This window comes from Chiloscyllium plagiosum, chromosome 19, assembly GCF_004010195.1.
Source record: "Chiloscyllium plagiosum isolate BGI_BamShark_2017 chromosome 19, ASM401019v2, whole genome shotgun sequence".
In the NCBI taxonomy this organism is placed as follows: Eukaryota; Metazoa; Chordata; class Chondrichthyes; order Orectolobiformes; family Hemiscylliidae; genus Chiloscyllium; species Chiloscyllium plagiosum.
In genome coordinates, this window is record NC_057728.1 from 9,885,033 (window position 1) to 9,911,440 (window position 26,408).

Sequence of the window (26,408 nt, forward strand, 5' to 3'; positions counted from 1 at the left end):
TGGGCCGAGAAGTGGCAGATGGAGTTTAATTCAGATAAATGCGAGGTGTTGCATTTTGGGAAAGCAAATCTTAGCAGGACTTATACATTTAATGGTAAGGTCCTAGGGAGCGTTGCTGAACAAAGAGACCTTGGAGTGCAGATTCATAGCTCCTTGAAAGTGGAGTCCCAAGTACATAGGGTAGTGAAGGCGGCGTTTGGTATGCTTTCATTTATTGGTCAGAGTATTGAGCACAGGTCATGTTGCAGCTGTACAGGACATTGGTTAGACCACTGTTGGAAAATTGCATGCAATTCTGGTCTCCTTCCTATCGTAAAGATGTTGTGAAACTTGAAAGGGTTCAGAAAAGGTTCACAAAGATGTTGCCAGGGTTGGAGGATTTGAGCTACAGAGAGAGGCTGAACAAGCTGGGGCTGTTTTCCCTCGAGTGTCGGAGGCTGAGGGGTGACCTTATAGAGGTTTACACAATTATGAGGGGCATGAATAGGATCAATAGACAAAGTCTTTTCCCTGGGGTCGGGGAGTCCAGAACTAGAGGGCATAGGTTTAGGGTGAGAGGGGAAAGATATAGAAGAGACCTAAGGGGCAATCTTTTCACGCAGAGGGTGGTACGTGTATGGAATGAGCTACCAGAGGATGTGGTGGAGGCTGGAACAATTGCAACATTTAAGAGGCATTTGGATGGGTATATGAATAGGAAGGGTTTGGAGGGATATGGGTCGGGTGCTGGCAAGTAGGACTAGATTGGGTTGGGATATCTGGTCTTAAAAATGTGTTGCTGGAAAAGCGCAGATCAGGCAGCACCAAAGGAACAGGAGAATCGACGTTTCGGGCATAAGCCCTTCTTCAGGCTTATGCCCGAAACTTCGATTCTCCTGTTCCTTTGGTGCTGCCTGACCTGCTGTGCCTTTCCAGCAACACATTTTTAAACTCTGATCTCCAGCATCTGCAGTCCTCACTTTCTCCTGGGATATCTGGTCGGCATGGACGGGTTGGACCAAAGGGTCTGTTTCCATGCTGTACATCTCTATGACTCTATGAAATGCTGATAGTTCTTGAATCCTAGCAAGTGGAAAATTATCTAGAATGATAGCTTTATTGACTGCTTTTATTTCAATGTATAAACTACGTTCAGTGTGCTTGTATCGCCCAATGACTAGATTTGATATCTACGAGGATGATAATTAGCTCAATGTACTGTTTGCTTCAAGTCGCTTCAGCACAGATCGCAAAGAGCAACATTTCAAAGTCTGCATAACTGGCAGAATTGATACACAGCAAAAAGAGATGACAATAACCCTTAATCTCTACAAATCTGGTAAATGAGGAATGATGCTGCTGTTCAAATACGTGCCACCGATCATGTGCTGCAGTGGGATCTTGAAGTTTGAAGCCAAGTCTATCAAAAAGGTTTACTTCCATTCTGCCTTTGTTTACATAAAATGGAAAGCTACTTGCCGTGATGTTTTGTTTTAAATAGCACACTGAACCTGTGATCGTTCCCAAAGCTGAAGATATACTGTCTTTGCAATCTTGAAGGTGTTTGTTACAGGAATGAGAAAAATTTGCAGAAAGGTACTGATGATAGAGTTTCTCACCCATTCTAGATACTTCCACACTAACGTCGATGAAATGAAACACAAAGACCTACAACCTTGATTAAGCACTCCATAATCTGACAGAGAGCTTTATTTGCAATTTATAACCTTTTGAACTCAATAGTGAAAATTTTAGGGCCTTATGACCTTCTGCCTTGGCCTTACCCCAAACCCACACACCTTGTCATCACATGGGCTGCTACCACTAACAACCCATTGTCAGCCACTAATGGTCCTCATTAGCAGCTATTCATTCTCCCAGGCTGACCTTTATCTATTCCTTTGTCAGTGCAATTGTTGTTTTCTATCACTGGGCTCCATCTCCAACTATTGTTTACTCCTTTCCTCCTCCATCTTACCCCCCCCCCCCCCCACCACCATTTCTGGTAGCACTGCTGCCTCACAACATCAGGGACCCGGGTTCAATTCCCGCCTCAGTCAACTGTCTGTGTAGAGTTTGCACATTCTCCCAGTGTCTGCATGGGTTTCCTCCGGTTTCCTCCCACAGTCCAAAGATGTGCAGGTTAGGTGAATTGGCCATGCTAAATTGTCTGTCGTGTTAAGTGGATTAGTCAGGGGTAAAGAGGGGGGAATGAGTCTGGGTGGGTTGCTCTTTGGAGGGTCGATGTGGACTTGTTTGGCCAAAGGGCCTGTTTCCATACTGTAGGGAATCTAATCTGATCAACCATGGCAGGTTCAACTTGCAGGACTGTCAAAATTATGGCTTTATCTGATATGGCATTATCTTCTGTGAAGAGACGCTCCCTAATTCATGGAATTGAAATCTTTTCGTAAATTAATTTCTTAGTTAGAGTGCAAGCATTGACATGTGGAAACCATATACCACAATACTCAAGATTAGAGACTCTAATCTTGACTCCAATCTCCAGCATCTGCAGTCCTCACTTTCGCCTATAAACCACAATGCTGCCAAATGTTGCTTTATGATCTCACCATTTCCCTCGCATCTCAAGTAGAATTGATATTGCTCGATTGTCCCTTTTTTTGGTCTGAAACATTTTTCAAGAGCGCTCATCACCATATCAAATGCAGATAGACAAGCAGGAGTCTGGAAGAACATAGCAAGCGAGGCAGCATCAGGAGGTGGAGAAGTCAATGTTTTCGGTGTAACCCTTCTTCAGGACACCCAAGACATTGACTTCACCTCCTGATGCTGCCTGGCTTGATGTGTTCTTCCAGCATCCACCTGCTTGTGTCCCTTGGATTCCAGCATCTGGAATTGCACTTTTTTTGTCCCATGTCAAATGCAGATGCCTGAATATTCATTAGGCTGCTGTTTGTAGATAGTATTAGACCTTCTCATGGGTCAACACTTCAATTGGACAGTTCATTTCTGTAGTGAGCAAGAAGGTCATGAATCTTGAAATCATTAATCCCATGGGATTTGTGGATATCCCCACCCCCCAAAATAAAGCAGTTGGTGTCAGGAAAGTGAAACCATTCACCATTTTTGTTGCCAGTGTTGTGTTTTGAGACAAAAAAAAACTGCATATGCTGGAATCCAAAGTAGACAGGCAGAAGACTTGAAGAACACAGCAAGCCAGGCAGCATCAGGAGGTGGAGAAGTCGACGTTTCAGGTATAAACCTTCTTCAGTACTGGGGTGGGTGTGGGGAGAACTGCAGTAAAAGTGGGTGAGGGGGGCAAGGATAGGTGAAGACAGGTAGAGGGCACGACGTGGTTGGTCAATGGGAGGAATGGATCCGGTTAATGGCAGGGAAGAGGGGAAGGGAGGGATTGGGAAGGGAGGTGTTTAAAATTGGAGAAGTCAATGTTGAGTCCTCCAGGCCATAGGCTGCCCAAGCGGAAGATGAGGTGTTGTTCCTCCAACTTGCGCTGTAGTTCATTTTGGACATATACAGAGATGACATATTTTACTGTCTAAATAGGAGCTTCATTTACAATGTTTTTAAGTGTCTGCATTGCCATGTTACCAGCTCTTTGGTTCAATATAGTTTCCTTCACTCAGTAGCCACACACAGGTTTCACCGATAGCACAGAGAATAGTCAACGGGCATATTTAATCAAACAGTAAAGTTCAAGCTTTGGACTATTCAAACTACTCCAGAGACATTAGCTCATAATCCAGAACCACACTTCCACTCATTACCAAGGGAGCACCACATAATGTAATCAGACATCAGAGCAACTGTTCATTACTAGTCTTTAATGTTGCACTAATTAAGTCACGAGAGACTATTCCCCAATCTGAAATTTAGGGCAGAAGGAGATTGACTGAAAATTGTTCCAGGTTCTCTGATAAAACATTGAAACAGGGCCACTTAACTGCTTTCTCGGGTGAAATAAAACAGGCCATTGTGTTATTGAGAAAAAAGGTGGGCATGTTCACCCCAATCTTGGATAACATTCATACTTCAACCAACTCCAAAAGGCAATTACCCGGTCATTAATTGCACTATTGTTTCTGGGACCTCGATGACTATATACTGGTTGCTACTTTTCCTTGCAACAGTAGTGGAAAATGCTGTAACAATAGTATTGCTTTTCTTCCAAAAGTGTTCTTGCTTGTTCAATAGATGAAAACACGGACAAGAATTTAAACTGAAATGGGGGAGAAGGAAACCAAAAAATTTAAATTCCTTACACAGCCATTTACAAACTAAATGCATCTTTCTTTGTTTGATGCAAGGTGTACAATTTATAAATTTTTAAATATCATTTATTTTGGAATTTTGAACTAGTGGCAAGTGAGTGAGAGAAGGGGTTTAATGATTAACTTATAAGCAGCGCTATAGCCATGGCGATTTTTAAATCACAGTTTTAGAGACAAACTCCCTGCAAGAGGGATTTGTTTACCTTGGGAGAGTGGGGCAGGTACAGAGGAATCTCGATTAGCCGAATATCGATTATCCAAATTTCGGATTATCTGAAGTTGTCAAGGTCCTGTAAAAACGTTATGTCAAAGAGATAAGTGAATTTGGATTAACTGAACATGTGAAAACGCTGGCAAAAACAAAGAAACACAAGCACCTCAAGCAACAGCGACTGGATTTTTTAAAAAATTCAATGTTAGTTACACAGCCAGTTGCAAGAGTAAGTACTTTATTCCCGTCACTTTTATGCACCATTCATGAAAAAATGGCAGAGAAAGTAAAAGCAAGCATGAGGCAGTACTTCTGTCTTTCTCTTGCACCAATGAGTTCACGGAAACTGACAAATGCTTGTGAATGTAGAAGCTCCTCAGGACCTTGTTTAATGCTGGGATTTTGTATATTTATGTGATGGTAAGGGTTTTGTCCTTTTCAATTTAATCTGCAATTTGCAGAATGCAAAGATTAGTTCATTTTCAGTATGGCTTCCCTTGTTTAAGATCAAATCAATTATCCGAATAATCAATTATCTGAAAGCAATAGTGCCTGCCCGACTGGTTCAGATAATTGAGGTTTCTCTGCATTGGAATCCAGAATCCAGAGATGCAGCAGTGCCCTCTTGCTCCTCGTGTGGATGAGGGCACAGACTGCAGCATGGATGATAAACTGACTCATGGTTAGATTGTCAGTCAGGTGTGGGAAGGAAAGAGAAAAACAGTCATAATGGGGGATAGCTCATTTTTGGGAACAGATCCCTGCAGCAAAGATGGAGATAGTCTAAGGCTGTCTGGTGCCAATGTTCAAGACATCTCTTCTTGGCTGGAGGGGAACTTGAAATGATATGGAAAAGAACCTGTTGTGGTGGTCCACATAGGTGCTAAGGACATATATATAGGACTAGGAAAGACATTCTGCTGAGGCATTATGAACAGCGTGGGGCTAAATTAAAAAGCACAACCACAGGATATTATTTTCCAGATTACTACCTGAGCCATGGTGCAGGGTAAATAAGATTAAAGGGTTGTCTGTATGGCTTAAAGATTAGTGTGGGAGAAATGGGGCACTGGCATCAGTCCTGATGACACAGCTGTTTTGTTGGGACAGGCTTCACTTGAACCCATGTTGGGACTAGTGCCCTGACAAATCATTTAGCTATTTAGAAAGGATGTTAAATATTGAAGGTAGAGGGCAGGGAATAGGATGGTGGTGGAAGTGGTGGGAGGTGGGGTGGGAACGCGGGTTGCAGTGCTGAGAAACAGACCGAGTGTGTTTAACTAAGGGAAGCTTAAAAATCCAACAGAAATTAGAGAGTAGAAGTTTCGGGTAGCGAACAGGTGAACAATAATCAAAATATAACAGGAAAGGGTGGATATGTGAAATAATACATCCTATTTTATATAGAATACAGCAGAAATTAGAACCAGAGAATAATAATAGCCAAAAGTCACAGCTTAAGGCTCTTTATCTGACTGCATACAGCATTTTAACAAGATAGATGAGTTGATGGCACAACCAGAAATAAATAAATGTAACTTGATAGATATAACAGAGATGCAGTTAAAGGTGACCATGGCTGGGAATACAATATTTAACAGCATCAAATTCTCCAGTAGAAAAGGCAAAAAGGAAAAGAACTGTGGTAGTTTGTGGCGAATAGTAACATACATGCAATAGATCATCATGTGGAATCAGTTCAGGTGGACAAAGAGGACTAGCAAGGAAAAGAAACCATGTCTACAGGCCCCAAAGAGTTGCCACAGTACAGGACAAAGTCTGAATCAGGAAAGAAGAGCACTACAATTGTCATGGGTGATTTTAATCTGTACATTGACTGGACAAAATCAGTGACAAAACAGAACATAGAACAGTAAAGCACAGGAACACACCCTTCAGGCCACCATGTCTGTGCTGATCACGATGGTACTATTAACTAATCCCATCAACCGGAACGTGGCCCATATCTCTCTATTCTCTGCCAATTCATGTACCTTCTAAACGTGTGTTAAATATTACTATCGTATCTGCTTATATTACCTCCTCAGCAGCACATTCCAAGTACCTACCATCCTCAGTCAGGTTGCCCTTTAGCCTCCAATACTCTTGCGGAAATAACCCAAGGTTATCCAACCCCTCCTTATGGGGATTACACTATAATCCAAGCACCATCCAGGTAAAACTCTGTTAAACCCTCCTCAAAGTCTCCTTGAGGGGAGGCAATGGCCTAGTGATATATTACTAGACTATTAAACCAGAAACTCAGCTAATGTTCTGGGGACCTGGGTTCAAACCACACCATAGCGGATGGCAAAATTTGAAATCAAGAAAGATTCACAGTTATAACCACAAAAATATTGTTAATAATCAGGGAAAACCTCTCACAGTCCTCCCCCTACACATTCCACAGGATAGAAATTTGTTTCTCACACAGCACTGACCATTTACAGTACACAGGACAGTCACCAGCCCCTCACATAGTGCTGACCATACACAGACCAGTGTTAGGTTCTCTTCCTGAGGTTTCACACACGGGATGCAATTCGCACACACCAACTTCTGCAAACAGGTAAAGTTTATTAAAGCCTGTACAAGCTAGGTGACCCTTTTTGACCCTCTTTGCAGGTGTGCGAAGTTGAGTCAAAGAGGCCCTGAACAAAGAAAACACATTCCCTTTATACAGGTCAGTTGGTAACGCTCACAGATACTACCACCACCACCCCCCCCCACCACCACCATAATCACTTTACCCCAAGTACAATGGTAGGATGAGATCATCCTCTGAGATAATGTAAATGTAAATGCCCTAATCCTGGGGAATCATTAGGCAGATGATTCCTGACTCAGTGGTTCCTCAAGACAATGTAGATGTGATATACCTAGCTTTGCGGGATGGTTAAGATGCATTTATGAATGGAAGGGGTTGAATGATAGTTTAATTTGTTAATAGCAGAAGAGTAGTAGTAGATGACAGTCTAACTGAAGTGGGAGTCAACCACATTCCTGCACAAATGTTGTCCCCACCCACTTCCAAAATGTTCAGTTTCTGGAGGAAGACAGTGCAATTTAACCCTTTAATATGACATTAATGTCCAGGGAGAAAGTCCAATATAATCTTTCAACATTACAACAAATTAATGAATCCCTCACACAGTACTGACCATTCACAGTCCACAGGGTAAACACCAATAAATGACTGGTAGTCCTTGGCAGAGGTGGGTACTGCAGATGCTGGAGATTAGAGTCAAGATTAGAGTGGTGAGGGCTCATTCCTGATGAAGGGCTTTTGTCCGAAATGTCGATTTTCCTCACAGTACTGACCATTCACAGTCCACTGGACAGTCACCAGCCCCTCACACAGTACTGACCACGCACAGATCACAAGATAACAACCAGTCCCTCATATAGTACTTAGCATACACATACCACAGGACAAGGGAGATGAATTTTCAGAATGAAGCAGGGATCGCTTCTTAAAGCAATACATTGCAGAACCGGCTCAAACAAACTATTTTAGATCTACCAGTAGGTAATGAGATAGGGTTAATAAGAGATTACATAATTAAGGATCCTCTGGGGTAGTGATTACAACACAGTAGAATTTCAAATTCAATTCGAGGGAGAGCAATGCAATTTTCAAATTAGGGTGTTCCATTTTATTAAGGGCAATTAAAAAGTTATGAAGAAACAATTATCTTTAACAGGATGAGAAAATAAACTAAGAGGAAAAGCCATACATGAGTAATGACACACATTTTGTAATGCTCAGCAAAAATTTCTTCTGGTCAGAAAAGAAAAGGATTTGATGATAAAGATAAACCACCCATTTTTAAAAAAGGTAGTCAAAGCTGGTATGCAACCAAATAATAAGGCATACAATGCAGCAAAAATGACCAGCTGGCCAGAGGACTGGGAATCTTTTATGAAACAACATAAGATGACAAAAAAGCTAATGATGAAATTGAAAATGAAAGTAATTTGACATGAAATATTAACAAAAAAGAAACTGCAAGAGATTTCAAGGCTTTATAAAAAGAGAGAAGCTCAGCTAAGTGTGCAACCGTTGGAGGATGCAACAGGGGAATAGGAAAAATGGAAGATAATTTAAACCAACATTTTATTTGGCCTCACAGTGGAGAATGCCATAAAAATTCCCAAAGATGACAAAGTTTCAAGGTGCTATTGGGAAAGAATAGTGTTACATTCTGTATCACATGGGAAAAAGCATTTGACAACCTCATGAGACTAAAGGCAGACAAATCACCAGAGCTTCATAGTTTGCATCCAAGTCTTTTCAAGGAAGTAGCTACAGAGACAGTGGAGGCATTGACCAAAATATTCCAGAGCTCACTGGATTCTAGGATGTTTACAGCAGATCGAATGTGATGCCATTGATCAAGAAGAGAGGGAGACAGAAACCATGAAATGAAGGCCACATCTGTGACTGGGTAAATGCTTGTCAATCATCAAAGAAGAAACAGCAGGTCATTTAGAAAAGCTGAATGCAATCAGATAGAGTTAATATGGTTTTGTGAAAAAGAAACAGTGTTTGACAAATTTGATGGAGTTATTTGAGGACAGAGCAAATCGAGTTGATACAGAAGAATCATAGATGTAATGCACTTTCATTTTCAGAAGGCACTCTAGAAGGTGCCAAATAAATGACATTGCACAAAATGGGAGCACAAGGTACTGAGGGTAATGTATTAGCATGGATTGAGGTTTGGTTAACATGGAAGACAGAGTTAGGATTATTGATTTTTTTTTGCATGTTGGAAAAACATAGCGCATGGAGTGCTACAAGGATCATTCCTAACGGCTCAAATTGATTACTATCTGTATTAATGACTTGAAGAAGGGGACTTAGTACGAGGTATCCAAAATTGCTGATAACGTAAAAGTAGGTGGGAAGGCACACTAACGAGGACCTAAGCAAACTGCAAAGTTCAGTGAGTGGGCAAACACTTGGCAGAGCGAGATCAGAGTGTACCAGAGGGGGATTCGAATGTTACTATACATGAAACAAAAGCAGGTGCTGTGAGTAATTAAGCTGACAAATGGAATTTTTACATTTATTGCAAAGTCATGTTACAATTGTCCAGGATATTGTTGGGGTCACAGCTGGACGTTGAGTGTACAGTTTTGGCTACCAAATTTAAAAATTGATATGCTACATGATGCGGCTGTACAGGACATTGGTTAGGCCACTTTTGGAATATTGCGTGCAATTCTGGTCTCCTTCCTATCAGAAAGATGTCGTGAAAGTTGAAAGGGTTCAGAAAAGATTTACAAGGATGTTGCCAGGGTTGGAGGATTTGAGCTATAGGCAGAGGCTGAATAGACTGGGGCTGTATTCCTGGAGAGTCGGAGGCTGAGGGGTGAACTCCTAGAGATTTATAAAATCATGAGGAACATGGATAGGATAAATCCATGACAAGCCCTTTTCCTGGAGTGGGGGAATCCAGAACTAGAGGGCATAGGTTTAAGGTGAGAGGGGAAAGATTTAAAAGGGGCCTAAGGGGGCAACTTTTCCATGCAGAGGGTGGTGTGTGTATAGAACGTGTCTATGAAGGGTTGAGATGGATATGGACCAAGTGCTGGCAAATGGGACTGGATGAGGTTGGGATATTTGGTCGGCATGTACAAGGTGGACCGAAGGTCTGTTTCCGTGCTGTGTATCTCTATTACTCTACTATTGGAAGCAGTTCAATAAACATTCACTAGACTGATTACTGAGATGAAGGGGTTGGATTTTCAAATACAGCTAAAACGATTTGGCCTTTATTCAACTAAAAATATTGCTCAAGAGAAAGAAACTGTGTAACCAATGGTCATCCAGCCCTCACATTGCCTTCTCAACATAATGTCTTCAGTGTGACATCCCCATTCCACATCATGTCCACAGTGTCATTTCTCCAAAATCCTGAGCAAGAATCAAGTTAAAATGTTTGGGTCTCAAGCTAAATGGAGTTTCTCAACTAACCAAGATCATTAAGTGTCTTTAACATATTGGTATTGATGTGCTTACAGAAAAGTAAATAAGTTTCACTACTCAGCAACTTTTTACCAAGTGCCATTCTTAGTTTGTCACCACTACCATTAACTTTATCAATTCCTCTCATTATTTTATAAGCTTGTATCAGATTGCCTCTCAACCTCCTTTGCGCCAGTGAAAAATAGTTGCACTCAGAGCTGCAAATAGTTTTTCACTTTTCACAAATAGTGCCTCACAAATTGGTCTTTTTGGATTGAACTAAATTTGCAAGTATAACAATATATAAATAGAGATGTCTCGGTGTTTCTGATGTTCAAATGAACCAAAGTGTTCACCATACTTCACTATTACGCTTCATCAGCATGACCAGCATGTTGCAAAGAATTTTCCACATAACATGAGACAGTTTACCCTCAAAGATTTGATCCTTTATATTACTCTGGTGATCTTCCCTGATTCTTTGAGGTTTGTGTCACATATATGCAAGATGACTAAAAAGGCATTTGGCACGCTTGATCCTTGAGCCTAGAAGCTGGGAAATCATGTTGAGGTTGCACAGGACATGGGTGAATGAAGAAGGGCTTATGCCCGAAACGTCGATTCTCCTGCTCCTTGGATGCTGCCTGACCTGCTGCGCTTTTCCAGCAACACATTTTTCAGCTCTGATCTCCAGCATCTGCAGTCCTCACTTTCTCCCAGGACATTGGTGAGGCCTTTTCTAGAATACTGTGTCCAGTTCTGGTTGCTCAGTTATAGGAAGGATATTATCAAGCTGGAAAGGGTTCATAAAAGATTTACCAGGATGTTGCTGGCTATGGAAGGTTTGAGTTATAAAGACAGGCTGGGACTTTTTCACTGGAGCAAAGGAGGTTGAGAGGCAATCTGATACAAGCTTATAAAATAATGAGAGGAATTGATAAAGTTAATGGTAGTTGTCTTTTCCTTAGGAATGGGGGATTTCAAGACTAGGAGGCACATTTTTAAGATGAGAGGAGAGAGATTCAAAAAAGACACGAGGCAATTCTTTTATAGAGAGTGGTTCGCGTGTGGAATGAACTTCCTGAGAAAGTGGTGAATGTGGATATAATTACAACTTTAAAAGACAATTGGATAGATAGGATTTGAATAGGAAAGGTTTGGTGGGATATGGGCCAGGAGCAGCCAGGTGGGACTAGTTTAGTTTGGGATTATGATCAGCATGGACTAGTTGGACTGAAGGGTCCGTTTCCATGCTGTATGACTCTATGAATTAAAAACACACATATTAGTAATGCTAGTAAGGAAAGTTTGTTCCACATTCTACTCCTCCTCAAAGTCGCATCATATCTGAAATCCTTCCTTGTTTGAGTTCATAGATTTGTTTTTTCCACTTCACTTCTAATTAAAAGAGAAGGCAAATTAACCCATGTCAAATGAGACAGGTATAAAATAAAGTGCGTGGGACATTCTTTATGATCCTGACAGTCAATACACGAATGTGTGTCTGACATACAGCAAACTATTCTTAGACAAGAAATATTTGCTCTCCACAGATGCTGCTAGGTCTGATTATTACTTACATTTTCTATTTTTTACATTTTATCTTAAAATTCTCATATACACTTCAGCCAACAAATATTAGTTACAAAGTATTATCAACATAACACAAATGCATCCCCGTATTAGCTTTATGGATTTCGTACTATAATTTTTGGTGCAGCTTCAATGGGACAGGTAATTGTGCAAATATTGAACAGAGCTGCATACTCGTTGAATACAGTTGAGATGGAGTTGCCCGGAGAGTCCTTAATATCTTTGGGTCTCGTGAAGCTTCTTGCTATCAGCTCAGCAAGGAATTTGCCTGCTGGTTGCCATATACCATCAACATGGCAGCTAATGAATTGCTATTCTTTATTACGGGATAAGTATGTTCAAGTGAGCATGTTATGCCTCAGACAAAAAGAGTATTGGTGAAATCACATCTTGAACACAATGTGCTCAGCGTTGGTCTCTTTACTTAAGGATCAATGCAAGTGTTTTGGAAAAAGTTCAGAGAAGTCTGTTAAATTGATATTTGGAATGAGTAGGTACTCTTATGAAGCAAGGTTGGACAGACTATGCCAGTTTCCATTGGCGTTGAAAAAAAGTGATGGGTGAACTGCCATCATGTGATGATTGAACTGGATAAGAGCAATCTTGTCAAGGTAGATGGAGAAAACTCTTGCTGACTCCAGAATCAGAACCCTGCTCAAAAATTAGGGTTTGCCCTTTTAGGACAAATGTAGAGAAACTTTTGCATGAATTGTACAATTTATGAACGCTGCCTCAGAAGGTGGTGGAGACTGCTTCATAAAGTATTTTTAAGGCAGAGGCAGTCAAATTTTTATTAGTCAAGGGATTCAAAGATTATCAGGAGGTATATGGGATTGTGGAATTTGAAACACAAACAAATCAGTCATGATCTTATTGAATGACAGAATAGTCTGGAGGGGCTGAATGGCCTACAACTATTCCTAATTCATATGTCAGAGATTCTCACAAGAAATGGAACTGACCTAAGCTCTGCTGTGCTGCCACATCTCGCCCTTAAAGATAGTAAACAAGAGAAGGTGCCATAAACAAACATGTCCATTCTCAATGCTGGGGCAGTTCAACATAAAGAGACAAGGCTGAAGTATTTGCAACTACCATCTGCCAGAAGAGATGAGTGGGTGATCCATCTTAACCTTCCAACGACCTCAATATCATGGATTCACTCCACACGATAAAGAAAATATTGAAGAAACTGGATACTGCAAAGGATATGGTCCGGATAAAATTCTGTTATATTCATGGACTGTGAGAAAAACGAAAAGATATTGAACTGCTTGAACACTTTATGGATTCAACAGAATTTTCACAAAGGGAAATGGCTTCTGGAAAACAAAGTCAGCAGTTTAATGTGGTCTATAATCCACCTGGCAATTACTGAGTGGAAAAATAGCCGTGCATTTACATTACGTTAGGTTTATGGCCATGAAATGTCAGAAAACATAGTTTTGGAAGAGATTATGAGGCCCTGTGCTAACAGTTTCCTAGCAACTCTTACTGGTCTAGGTTTGTGTTTCAAAAACCTAGGTAATCAGAATTTTTTTTTAAAAGAACAAAACTGAAAGTCCCTCTCTCTCCTTCTCTAGATGGAAGTTTTTCAGAAATCTGATAAAGTTTCCAATTCCAACTCACTTTGAAACCCTGAGAAGATGACAGTAATTACTTGGAGTAATCTAAAGATTTGGAGCCAGCCCGATTTCCATCTGAAATGAAGCTTGGTTGGAAGATCTTGCATCATATTACTTCTATCAACAATTCCATTTCAATAGGAAGCAATGTGTGATGTGTGCATTCATTAGACAGGCGGCACAGTGGCTCAGTGGTTAGCACTGCTGCTTCACTGCACCAGGGTCCCAGGTTCGATTCCAGCCTTGGGGTGACTGTCTGTGTGGAGTTTGAACATTATCCCAGTGTCTGCATGGGCTTCCTCCGGGTGCTCTGGTTTCCTCCCACAGTTCAAAGATGTGCAGGTTCAGGTGAACTGGCCAATCTAAATTGTCCATCATGTTAGGTGCACCAGTCACAGGGAAATGGGTCTGGGTGGCTTACTCTCAGGAGGGTCGGTGTGGACTTATTAGACTGAAAGACCTGTTTCCACACTGTAGAGAATCTAATCTAATCTACATTGGGGCCAATAAGAGCAATCTTCTTTTCAAAATATCACCTCTGTTCAGTCTTTCTGTTTTGTATTTTGTGAGTACAATGCGGGTTTGCAAGAATGCAACCTGGATATCAGGGGTTAAGTTATATGACGACATTATATAAACGAGGTCTGTTTTGTCTAGAATTTGGAAGGTTATGTTGTGACCTGATCAAAACCTTCAAAAATATTAACAGGGAAAGACAGGTAGATAAACTCTTTCCACTGGCTGGAGATTCTGAAACTAAGGGGAGTAGTCTGATACTTGTGGCAGGACCATCCAGCTGCAGTATTAGGAAGCACTTCTACACGTAAAACACTTCTACACAAGTTGGAACACTCTTCCACAAATGGCAGTTGACACTAGATCAATTGTTAGTTTTAAATCTGCAATAGATAACTTTTGTTAAGCAAAGATATTAAGGGATATGGGCCAAAGGCAGGTATATGGAGTTAGGCTGCAGATCAGTCACAATCTCATTAAATGGCAGAACAGACTTGAGGGGATGAATGTCTAATCTTGTACATATGTTTCTTTGTTCATATATTCACTAGCTTCAACACTCACTTGCTGAAGCACGGTGGCAGCAATGTGCACAAAATGCTCTTCAAGGTTTGCATAAAGATTTATAACTCAGGTGCTGGTTATCGTAGTTGAGCATGTTCGCCGAACTGGGAAGTTGATTTGAGACACTTCATCCCCTGACAACCGGAACCTGCAACCGGAAGCAACAGAAACGGAACCAAATAAATTCCAGAAGAGACAGTACAGCAGTGTTTCACAGGAGGCTCCAAAGCACTGAAGATGTCACCTAGACAGGGTACGAAATGTCTGCAAATCAACTTCCTAGCTCGGTGAACATACCCGTAACTACGACAAAATGCTCTGTAAAAATGTGCCAAGGTTCCTCAGACAGTACATCCAAAACTTACAATCTTTACTACCTAGGAGGACTTGGGCATCAGATCACCACCTGAAAGGTCTGTTGCAAGTGACATATCATTCTGACCTGAAACTATATCACTGGTATCAATTTTCAAAAAGCAAAGACAACCCTCTTAACAGCACTGAGGGTCTATATGCTCCACATGGACTGCATGGGTTCAAGAAAGTGGCTTAGTACAATTTTAAGGTATATTAGGAATTGGTAATGAATGAATAAAAATAAATGGAGTTCCAACAATTTCAGACATTGAAGTTTAAGCCCATTCTGATTCAGCTGTTATTGTCATATGCTTGCCTTGTTTCCCATATTGTTGTTTCCAGACAAAGCTTTTGATTACGTTCCCATTCACATTCTGGAAAAATGCTATTTCTTTACTTCAGCCATTACCAATCCTTTTGACTTTGACTTTTGTCCCATGAAACTTTTGTCATTTCACCTCTCTGCCCTATTCCCAGGTCTTGTGTTTTGCTTAACATTCTTTGCCCCTTCTCAATCAAAAAATTAATTCTGTTTCTCTCCAGATGCATCAGACCTGCTGAGTACTTTTAACACTTTTGGTGCTCAATAGTTTTGGCTGTACTGTCCATTTAATTAAATATGCACTGAAACAAGTGGCCAATACAATGGTAGGTGGACAATGACCACCAAACCATGTCTCAGTGAGCCAATCCCTTCCAAAGATGAAGCACATTTTTTAACATAGAGAAACAGCAACTCAGGAACAGAACTACACAGATGCTGCAGACAAATGACGTTATGAACAAGAATATAATATACAGTAATGCATGTCCCAAAGAACCAACACAAAAAGACCAGATGTGGAAAAATGACTCCAATGGGACTAAATGTCAGATGTGGGTTTTATGGGAAATGAATAAAGGACATTTTGTTCAAAAATTCCAATCAGGAACAAGCACTAATGACCGAATTATTCTTCTCATTCAAGTTATATTTACAGTGTCAACATCAAGATGTATACTGAAATGGTCATTAAATTGTAAAATGTTGTACCAGTCAGGGATATTGATGCAAGTGACGACACAAGTCATAGAATTCTATAAAGATACAGAACAGAAGGTCATTCTTGACTGTGCCTGCCAGCTCTTTGGTGGTGCTGTCCAATTAGCCCCATGCCTTTTCCTCAAAGCCATGCATCATTTTCTCATTCAAGTATTCATCCAATCTGCTTCCACCACTCTTCTAGGCATTGCATCCCGATCATTACAATTTTTGCATAAAAAACTCATCTAACCAGTCACCCAAAAGTTGATACCAATGATTCAATATTGTACATTTCAGCAGCACCATGGTATCCTTTTGAAAATTTGATGCATATTAATGTTGACAATACACACATCCTAGGTCAGGCAAAACAAAGACATGCATGAGAATTCTTAGAGGCCTGGCACTCTAACCAGAACTCTATCAATAAACACATCGACTTAGATCCTATCTACCTTCCCTTGAAAAGAACTGGAAATGACATCACCCATCTTAAGAAACCAAGACCTATAAAGAGAGAGGTGGGACATACCACCAGCGCTTCACCGGAGACTCTCACTGAAGTTGTCACCTGGCATTGTGACAAAACGTTTGAAAACAAACCTTCCACCTCAGTGAGCTAACTTACCTAATGGAGACAACATTCCAACTGCAGCTTAACAAGTGTTTCAACAGGTGTTTGCATAACTTTGCTTTTGTACACTGTTAAAAATCAGTTTAAAGAGTGTAGAACGATTGTAGGAAATAGGAAACTTAGATCTGCACAGAGGAGCTCGCAAGGAGTCGACCATACCCGCGCCATCATACAACACCAGGTTAAAGTCAAACACATTTATGTGGAAGCACTACTCCTTCATCAGGTGTTTGTGGAGTATACTTATACTGGTCCAACACTGGCACCTCTAAATCTTTTGTCAAGTAGTCTCTGTTTCAGTTCATAAAACCAAAGATCTCAGATGCATTATTTTGTTTAAAAAAATGTTAATTTCTTTAAATTTTTTTGTCTGTACACCCTTTTAATATGTGTCATTAGCTTATGTTGCCTATCCTCAATATTCATTAAAAATGCATCGTTCAACACTTCTCAATATTACAATGCCACGTGTTTGGCAATTACGCGAGCCTTTCTACTCCCAGGATGTCCAGTGGTATTTTCCTCACTGACTTATCACATCACAGGTTCATCATTTCTCTCTTCACAGACTTTCTTCAGGAGTTACTGTTTTTATTTCAAATCTCCTCTACCCACAATGTGTTACTTGTAATTTAACCATTTAGCCAATTTCTGGCTCAAACAATTCTGGACACAAACCGCTATGACCCTAACGATTCCACGACTGCCACTTTCACTTACCATACATAACTTCAAAAGCATATCCCTTACCAACTCATTTTGTTGCATCAAAGGTTTTGGAGATGAAATAAACTTTTGGGGACATGGGAGAGTAAGGTAAATGGTAATAACCACAAACCACAAATGGGCTTAATTTACGAAAGAAAAGTCTGTGAATTGAACAGCCTTTTCTCTTTTCTGGAAAACCCCACACTACCAGTGGTTACCATCCAGAGGTTGAAGGTTCAATCATATAATTGTGGGCTTAAGTCTCACACCAGTCTTGAACACAAATCGAGAAGCAGATGCTCTCAGTGCAGTAATATGAAAGCAAATAGATGTTGGAAATCAGAAGCAAAACAGAATTCTCTGTTCCATGTATGTATTATTGGTGGCATGCTGCATTCCCTGACTTATCATCTTTCAGCTATTATAGTGTATCATCTAGTCTCTCAGGCAGACATAAGAAGTCCTATAGCACAATTCAAGAAGAACTGCAAATTTATTTGATTAAAACAGATTTTTTGAACATGAACACATTTTGTTACGCAAAGAAAGCTTTGACATGTGCTAATTGACTGCTGTGCTTCCACAATGTAGTATCTTTACATTAATATTCGTTACATTTGTTGTGAAGCACTTTCGGGTGACCTGAAGTACTGAGAAGTGACATAAAAGCAAAACTTTCTTGTGCATTCTGCTGGAGAACACTTCATGGACCGAGGTGGTCAAAAGTGCAGAACATGAACCCCCTATCTAGGACCAACTTAGATGAACTTTATGCCAAAAACTCATCATACAATACCTGAAATTTACTTGACATGTGTGAGAAACCACTGAGGGTCACAAGTGTTAATACCCCCTAATTCAGAAATGATGTTTCTATTTAACACAGTTAATGGAATGTTAAATTCAAAGTCATTCCTCAGGGCTCAAGCTCTGTGAAGTTTTGTATTTTTCTATTGTAAATCAAGTTTTCAAGGACGAGTGCACTCCCCAATACAGATATGCTGAAAACATCTTTATTGTGCACCATTTCTTACTTGCAAGTTAGGAAATCCAAAACATGTTCAGATGGGTGAAACAGAGATGCAGCTACACAACACCACACTTTTGATTACAGAGAGATTCTCAGGATAAATCCACCATCCAAACACAACAAACAGGTGACAGAGCCCCTTGGTGAGGAGACACAGCACAGCACAATGGAGGAAATGGAGAAAAACTGCAGAAAAACTGGGACCTGGGGGCACTTGTACACGAAAGACAGAAAGCAAGTACACAGATGCAGCAGATAATCAGGAAGGCTTGTGGAATGTTGGTCCAAGATTAAGGGGGTTGGAGTAGAAGAGTAGTGACGTCTTACCGTAACTGCACATGAGACACCAAATCTGAAATACTGAGAGCAGTTTTGGTCCCCCTATTTAAGAAAAGATATTATTTCACTGGAGGAAATCCAGAGTATGTTCACTGAGATGATCCTGAGTATGGATGATTAGTCTTATGAGCAAAGGTTAAAAGGATTGCGACTCTACTCACTGGAATTTAGAAGAACGGGGGTGAATGCATTCCAAGATAGAGGATTCTTAACAGCTTAGATAGAGTAAATGCTGAGAGAATGTTTTCCATCATGAAACAGTCTCGGACCGGATGGCATGGTCTCAGAATTAAGGGTGCCAATTTAAAACTGAGATGAGAAGGAATTTCTTCTCTGAGAGGACTGAGTCTCTATGGAACTCCTCATCACAGAGAGCTGTGGGCACAATGTCCTTGTGTATAGTGAAGGCTGTATTAGATGGATTCTTGATCAGCAGGGGAAAACACAGAAAAGTGGACATGAGAAGAGTCAGATCAGCCATGATCCAATTGAATAACACAGCAGGATCGAGGGGCTGAATAACCTACCCCTGTTCTTATTTCTTATGATCTTACAACATTTGGAGGATACATCTTTGGACGTATGATATTCTCACCCCCAACTCCACCATCCACGTTGGTGGCCCAAACAAAAATGACTGTAGCCTGCAGTCATTTTCTTTTATCACAGTTCTGTAAAATTAGTTGGCAACATCTTCACTGACACCGTATCATAGAATCCCTCCAGTGTGGAAACAGGCCATTTGGCCCAACAAGTCCACTCTGACCGTCCAAAGAGTAGCCCACCCAGACCAATTCCCCACTCCTATTACTCTACATTTCCCATGACTAATGCACCTAACCTACACATCCCTGAACACTATGGGAAATTTAGCATGGCCAATTCACCTAACCTGCACATCTTTGGGTTGTGGGAGGAAACTGGAGCAACTGTAGGAAACCCATGCAGACATGGGAAGAATGTGCAAACCACAGAACCCGTTATTGGCAAAAGTATTGAAAAGAAATGTTGCTCAGAGTATGAGCAACAAATTCTCAACATCCTTAAACTGAAAACCCACTGTATAGCATTCTAATTACAGTTTGAAATGACATGCTTCATGGATTTTGAATTTTATTATGAACCTGGACCCAGACGGCTAAATTTAAGATACGGTCTGGTTGGAGCCAGTGACTTTTATTTTTTCAAACTGCGATATCCAGGGTAGTTATTAAGAGAATAAAGTCACAATACTTCACAGTTTTGAACAAACTACAATTGACTTTAGCATATAATATTAAAACAGTAATACAAATGACAATACAGGCGTAACTTATTTTCAAAACCTAGAATTAACCTGTGAAGATAACTTAAATATGGGTTCTAGACGGTGATCAAATGTCCTGCAGCACACATCAAACACAAGAGCAAACCAGACCAACACAGGTCCCATGGATTTCTCAATAACTCACCCCTTCCCCCTATCCCCACCCATGCAGCCAACTCCTTTAGCCATTAGGGACCCATACTGGGTCATCAAATCTCAAAACTTCATAAATGATGCAAATGCTTTTGTTGTTCTGGCCTGGAAACTGCCTCGCTTGGGCCTCTCTGCCATGGTCTGTCTCAGCAACTGCTGCTAGTCTGCTTGGTCATTCTAGTTTCCTAGCACTACACTCCCCTGGACTCCAGTGTCCTAACTCCAGCTCTTGACTAACAGCTAGCTTCATAGAGGCAATCTTATCCCTGAATTTTACTTTGAGCTCCAATCTTGTACAGTTCTGTAAAGCAAATACAGCTTTTGCAAGTTTCTCGATCAGTTACTCAGGATAGTTCAACACTAGCTAAAGAGAAGTTCAAAAGGAGCTCCTAGATTGTGGAAAAGGCCTGGAGGATTGGAAAACTGTCAATGTTACACCTTTATTTAGAAATAAAGGGGAAGGAGACAAAAACGATCTATAGGCCAGTTAGCTTAACGTTTGTTATTCGGAAAAAGTGTTCACGTTTATAATAAAAGAACATAATTGAATGACAATTTGAAATACATTATCAATTACTCAGTGGCATTGAAATTTTAATGTTTGCAGGCCTCTTGGGAGCCCTTCATTGCCTCTCCCAGTACAGAGCCAATAATCTTCTCATTACGAGTCCTCATTCCAGCACTTAGCTGCCTACTAATTCCGAGAACATTTTCATGAGCTCTAATAGCACAGAGCCATCCAAGTACTCCTGACTCCTCACTGAGCCCCTACATAGAATACATGTTATTGAGATGCCTTCCCCACAGTACAGTACTCTTATTATGGAATCTGCTTCCATGCCTGTCTCTCACATTCTCAGTCACTGCCTGCAAACTCTGAACTTCGCTTTAGTTAATACTGAATTATTCTGAGTAACTGATTGAGAAACTGGCAAAAAAAAACCTCTATCCCATTGTTGTGAACATCGCCACTTTCCAACTCTTGGAACTCTGCTCCATAATTGTCCCATTCTTGCAGAATGATGAAATGAATTTCATCACGACCTAAATGCATTGTGAAATCAAATGAAATAAAGCACATGGACCCAAATTAAAACCAGTGACTTGAAGGTGTAGAAAAGTAAAGTGAAACATACATTTAGGGCAAGTCCTTAAAATGGAGGAAAGTTTAAATTGAAAGATTTTTAAAAGGATATTTTACAGAAGTATGTATGCCACTTTTTTGAATGCTATCAATATTTCACCATGAAGATGATTTCTTGTGTGCAACATCTGAAATCTGTTTACATTGAACAGGATTTTAAACAGAGGACCTCTTCTGGCATTCCTTGATAGCACAGGTTGATGTTCTGCAGTGTCACTCACCATCAACTGGATATACTTTTATACTTACAGGTTATGTTTATGGAAAGGTAGTGCAGTTAGTAGTAAAACCTCAGTAATTTGTTTCCTGGCAAATTATCTTTAGAAACATGTCTCAACAGCAACAGGTAAAATTGGTTTGAAATATAAATGCATCATGAAGATGAATATCTAGCAGCAGAAATAACCAGATTCCCAATTTTTATTTGACACAGAATTAATTAAGTTATGGAAAAAAAATTCTTCCTAAATTTAGAAGATTTTTGTCAGGGAACATAATTGTGACAGACTAACTTGCCACAACATAAAAGACTTCACATATTTAAACAGTAATTTAAAAAACAGACCTCAATATTTATCACTTTACTAATCATTTCTATGTTTTTTTTACTCTCTCAGCTGTCTCATTTTGGCTCTGACCTTTCTTCCTGGATCTGAACATTTTTTTCAGATAATTATCCAAGACTGTTTTGAAAGCCTCAACTAAAGCTGCCTGAATATACATCATAGCTACTCACTATGTAATCTGCTATCCTCAATGCTTTTACGATCTGATGGAATGCATCCAAAGAAGTAATCTTCCAGGAGCTCTCAGATTCTGGAAAAGACCTTGAGGATTGGGAAACTGGCAATGTTACACCTTTATTTAGAAATAAAAGGGAAGGAGACAAAAAAAATCTCTCTAGGCCAGTTAGCTTAACGTCTGTTATTGGGAAAATGTTCAAGTTTATAATAAAAGAACATAATTGAATGACATTTTAAATACATAATATGATCAAACAGAGTCAGCATGGCTTCTTGAAGGAGAAATCATGCCTGATAAATTTACTACAATTCTTAAAGATAACATGCAAGATAGATCATGAGGACACAGTGGAAGTAATATACTTGGACTTACGGAACGTGTTTGATAAGGTACCATATGTTGGGCTATTTAAGATAAGAAGAGCTTATGGTGGTGGAAGTGGATATTAGCATGGATAGAGGATTGGCTAACTATTGAAGACATGGGCGGCATTTTCAGGATGTAAATCTGTAATTAGTGGAATGCCACAGGGTTCACTACTGGAACAACAATTTTTACAACAATGTACTATAGATATGTTTGCAAATGACAAAAATGGACGGAAAGCCAAGTGGAGAGGATGATACAAAAAGAGTCTGCAGCATGATATTGACAGGTTAAGTGAATGGGTGAAAAATTGACATATGGCATATAATGTGGGAACTTGTTATGATTTGCACTTTGTTAGGCACAATGAAGGAATGGAAATTTATTTAAATAAAGAAAGACTGCAGAAAGCTATAGAACAGAGGGATTTAGGAGTCTTGGTCCATGAATTACAAAAGACTAAGATCCAAGTTCAGCAAGTAATAGAGGAGGCAAATGGAGTCAAAGAATCCTATACTTTGGAAACAGACCCACCAGTCCACTGCGTCTATGCCAACCAGATATCCTAAGCTGAACTAGTCTCATTTGCCTATGTTTGGCCCATATCCCTCTAAACCGTTCTTATTCATGCATCTGTCCAAATGCCTTTTAAATGTTGTAATTGTTGGCTTTTATTTCTAAGGGATTGGAGGAGTATATAAGAAGGAAAGTTTTGCTAAAACTGTATAAGTCATACATCAGACTGGAGCTGGAACACTATGAAGAGATTTAGGACTCTTATCTATGGAAAAATATAGTTATGTTGGAGGCAATCCAGAGAAAGTTCATTAGTCCAATATCAGGTACAGAGGGAATGTATAGAACCCCTACACTGTGGCCCAACAAGTCCACACTGATTCTTCGAAGGGTATCCCACCAAACCTGTTCCCCATTACTCTACCTTGAACCCTCACTAATGCACCTAACTGACACATCCCTGAACATTATGAGCAATTTAGCATGGCCAATTCACCTAACCTCTATTTTCTGGATTTTGGGAGGAAACTGAAGCACCAGAGGAAACCCATGCAGACATGGGAAGAAGGTGCAGACACTACACAGACAGTCACCAGAGGATGGAATCGAACCCGGGTAACCTGGCGTTGTGAGGCAGCAGTGCAAACCACTGAGCGAGCGTGCCGCCCCTTGCTGTGAGGAGATGTTAAACAGATTTACATATATTCATTGGAGTTTAGAAGAACGAGAGCCAGCCTCATTGAAACATAGAAGATAGAGGGAGATGCATAAATACCGTTTCCCCTTGTGGGAGACTCCAGGCCCACAGGGCATAACCTCAGAATGAGAGGTTGCACCTTTAGGACAGAAATGAGAAGGAATTTTTTCTCTCGGTAGCAAAATTCCTTACTGCAGTGGACTGTCAAAGCTGGGTCAAGGCCAAAATTTTTAATCAGCGAGGGAATCAAGAATTCTGGGGAAAAAGCCAGGTAAGTGGAGTTGAAGATTATCAGGTCAGCCAAGATTTTATTAAATGGCAGAGAAACTCAATGGGCTTCATTATTTCCCTCTGAAGTATAACACTATCTTCCTCAATGGTCATGATTCTTGCAAGCTTTGTATCATTTACAAATTTTATAATTGTGCCCAGCCCACAGTTCTAAATTATTAACAAGCAGGGATCCCAGCACCAATCCTTCGGGAAGCCCATTATAAGCAATCTTCCAATCCAAAACGCAGCCATGCGTCAAGACTAAGTTTCCTGCTCATCAATGAATTTCACCTCCATGTTGCTATTGTCCTTTCTATTTCATCCCATAACCACTGCCACTGAAATAGTTAGTCAATCATGTTTGAGGGACCATAATGTGCATAAATAATTTCCAAGAGGGGCTGGTGGAGAGAGAAGGGGAAGTGAGGAGTCAGATAGATCAAGAATGATTAAGAATTGTGATGATCTGTGACGTAATTTTGCCTTCATCATGCTATTTGACTTGATGCAGGGACGTTCATTTTATCTCCACTAACATTTTCTCAAGATGTCACCATCTATTTCCCGACATTCTATATCTTCCATGTCCTTAGCCACGGTAAACACTGACACAAAGTACTCGTTTAGCATCTCCTGCAGTTCCACACATGGGCTGAGTTGCTAATCTTTGAGGGGCCCTATTTGTTCCCTCGTTGCCCTTTTGTCCCGAATGTATTCATACAATCCCTTTGGATTCTCCTTAACCTTATTTGCCAAAGAAACCTTAGATCCCCCGCATTTTGGAAAGGCAAATCAGGGCAGGATTCATACACTTAATGGTAAGGTCCTGGGGAGTGCTGCTGAACAAAGAGACCTGGAATGCAGGTTCACAGTTCCTTGAACACAGAGTCAAAGATAGATAGGATAGTGAAGGCGGCATTTGGTATGCTTTCTTTTATTGGTCAGAACATCGAATGTATGAGTTGAGAGGTCATGTTGCGGCTATACAGGACATTGGCTAGGCCACTTTTGGAATATTGTGTGCGACTCTTGCTCCCTACCATCAGAAGGATATTGTGAAACTTGAAAGGGTTCAGAAAAGATTTACTAAGATGTTGCCATGTTTGGAGGGTTTGAGGTATAAGGAGAGACTGATTAGGCTGAGGTTGTTTTCCCTGGAGCATTGGAGGCTGAGGGATAACCTCAGAGGTTTGTAAAATCATGAGGGGCATGGATAGGATAAATAGATAAAGTCTTTTCCCTGGGGTGGGGGAGTCCAGAACCAGAGGGTATAGGTTGAGGGTGAGATGGTAAAAATTTAAAAGGGACCTAAGGGGCAACTTTTTCACAGAGTGATGATTGTAGGAATGATCTGGGAGAGGAAGTGGTGGAGGCTGGTACAATTACAGCATTTAAAAGGCATCTGGATGGGTATATGAATAGGAAGGGTTTAGAGGGATATACACCAAATGAGACTATACAGTATTAGGTTAGGATACCTGGTTGGCATGGACTGAAGGGTCTGTTGCCGCATTGTACATCTCTATGGCTCTACTACATTGGAAAACTGAGCATGGATACTGTGGCATTAAAGAATCCGAAAGACATTTATGAAAGCTAATTATACACAAACATTACATTCTTCAGGGACAGCATGTCTAGGTTAGCATTAAGCCAGCGCTTTACAAAAGAGTAGCATGCTTTCAGTAACATGCCATGTTTCAGATGATCAGATTAGGATGGAGTAGGAGTTCTTTATCCACTCAGGTCACATGTTATGATACATTGGTGATATCATGACTATGTCTTTCAAAGTTGTACTGACATACTGAACACGAGAAGTTATGCAACACTGCACTGAAAAATTAAGGATGAGAGAATAACCAATCGTGACAGCGGAAATGGAGTCATCCAATACATGTTAACAAATGCACTGGGGGGGGGGGGCGCGGAGGCAGAGTTGTTGTAGCATTTAACAATTGTTCTCTTTGCAATTTACAAGTGACTTGATTGTACAAAGCTCACTCATTGGTTGTGACAAACGTTTATCCCATTGCTCCAAAAAACCTGAAGAGCTGGTTTAGAGCAGTTGCTGCATGAAAACCTTGCACTGTGTTATACATGCAGCTGACATGAAAATGTTACTTCAACATAGTAGTTGAGTGTGTCAAGTACGTGTGCAGGCAAACAAATAGTCTTTTCTTGGATTACTTTTAGTTTAGAAAAAACAAAGGCAAGTAATATCGCTTCCCGAATCAAAGTTCAGAGATTTCACTGAATGAATTTTGTAAGATTAGATTCCCTACAGTATGGAAACAGGCCCTTTGGCCCAACAGGTCTACACTGACCCTCTAAAGAGAGACCCACCCAGACCCATTCCCCTATCCTCTATTTACCCCTGACTGATGTACCTAACACTATGG

The 26,408-nt window shown here is 40.4% G+C and overlaps 1 protein-coding gene across 12 annotated transcripts in view; it reads right to left on the reverse strand.

The window, feature by feature from the left end:
• Nucleotides 1–26,408, reverse strand: part of yaf2 (YY1 associated factor 2) — a 183,137-nt gene that overhangs the window by 129,026 nt on the left and 27,703 nt on the right. For 3 of the 12 annotated variants that reach the window (XM_043709055.1, XM_043709053.1, XM_043709057.1), the window contains exon 4: nt 18,796–18,849. The exons of 7 other annotated variants lie outside the window; for them this stretch is intronic. In XM_043709055.1, coding sequence (XP_043564990.1) covers nt 18,796–18,849 — 54 coding nt within the window. Of the gene's footprint in view, nt 1–4,435; nt 4,531–18,795; nt 18,850–26,408 lie in introns of those variants that run through there. 2 more of the 12 variants (XM_043709066.1, XM_043709063.1) reach the window with 2 other exon arrangements.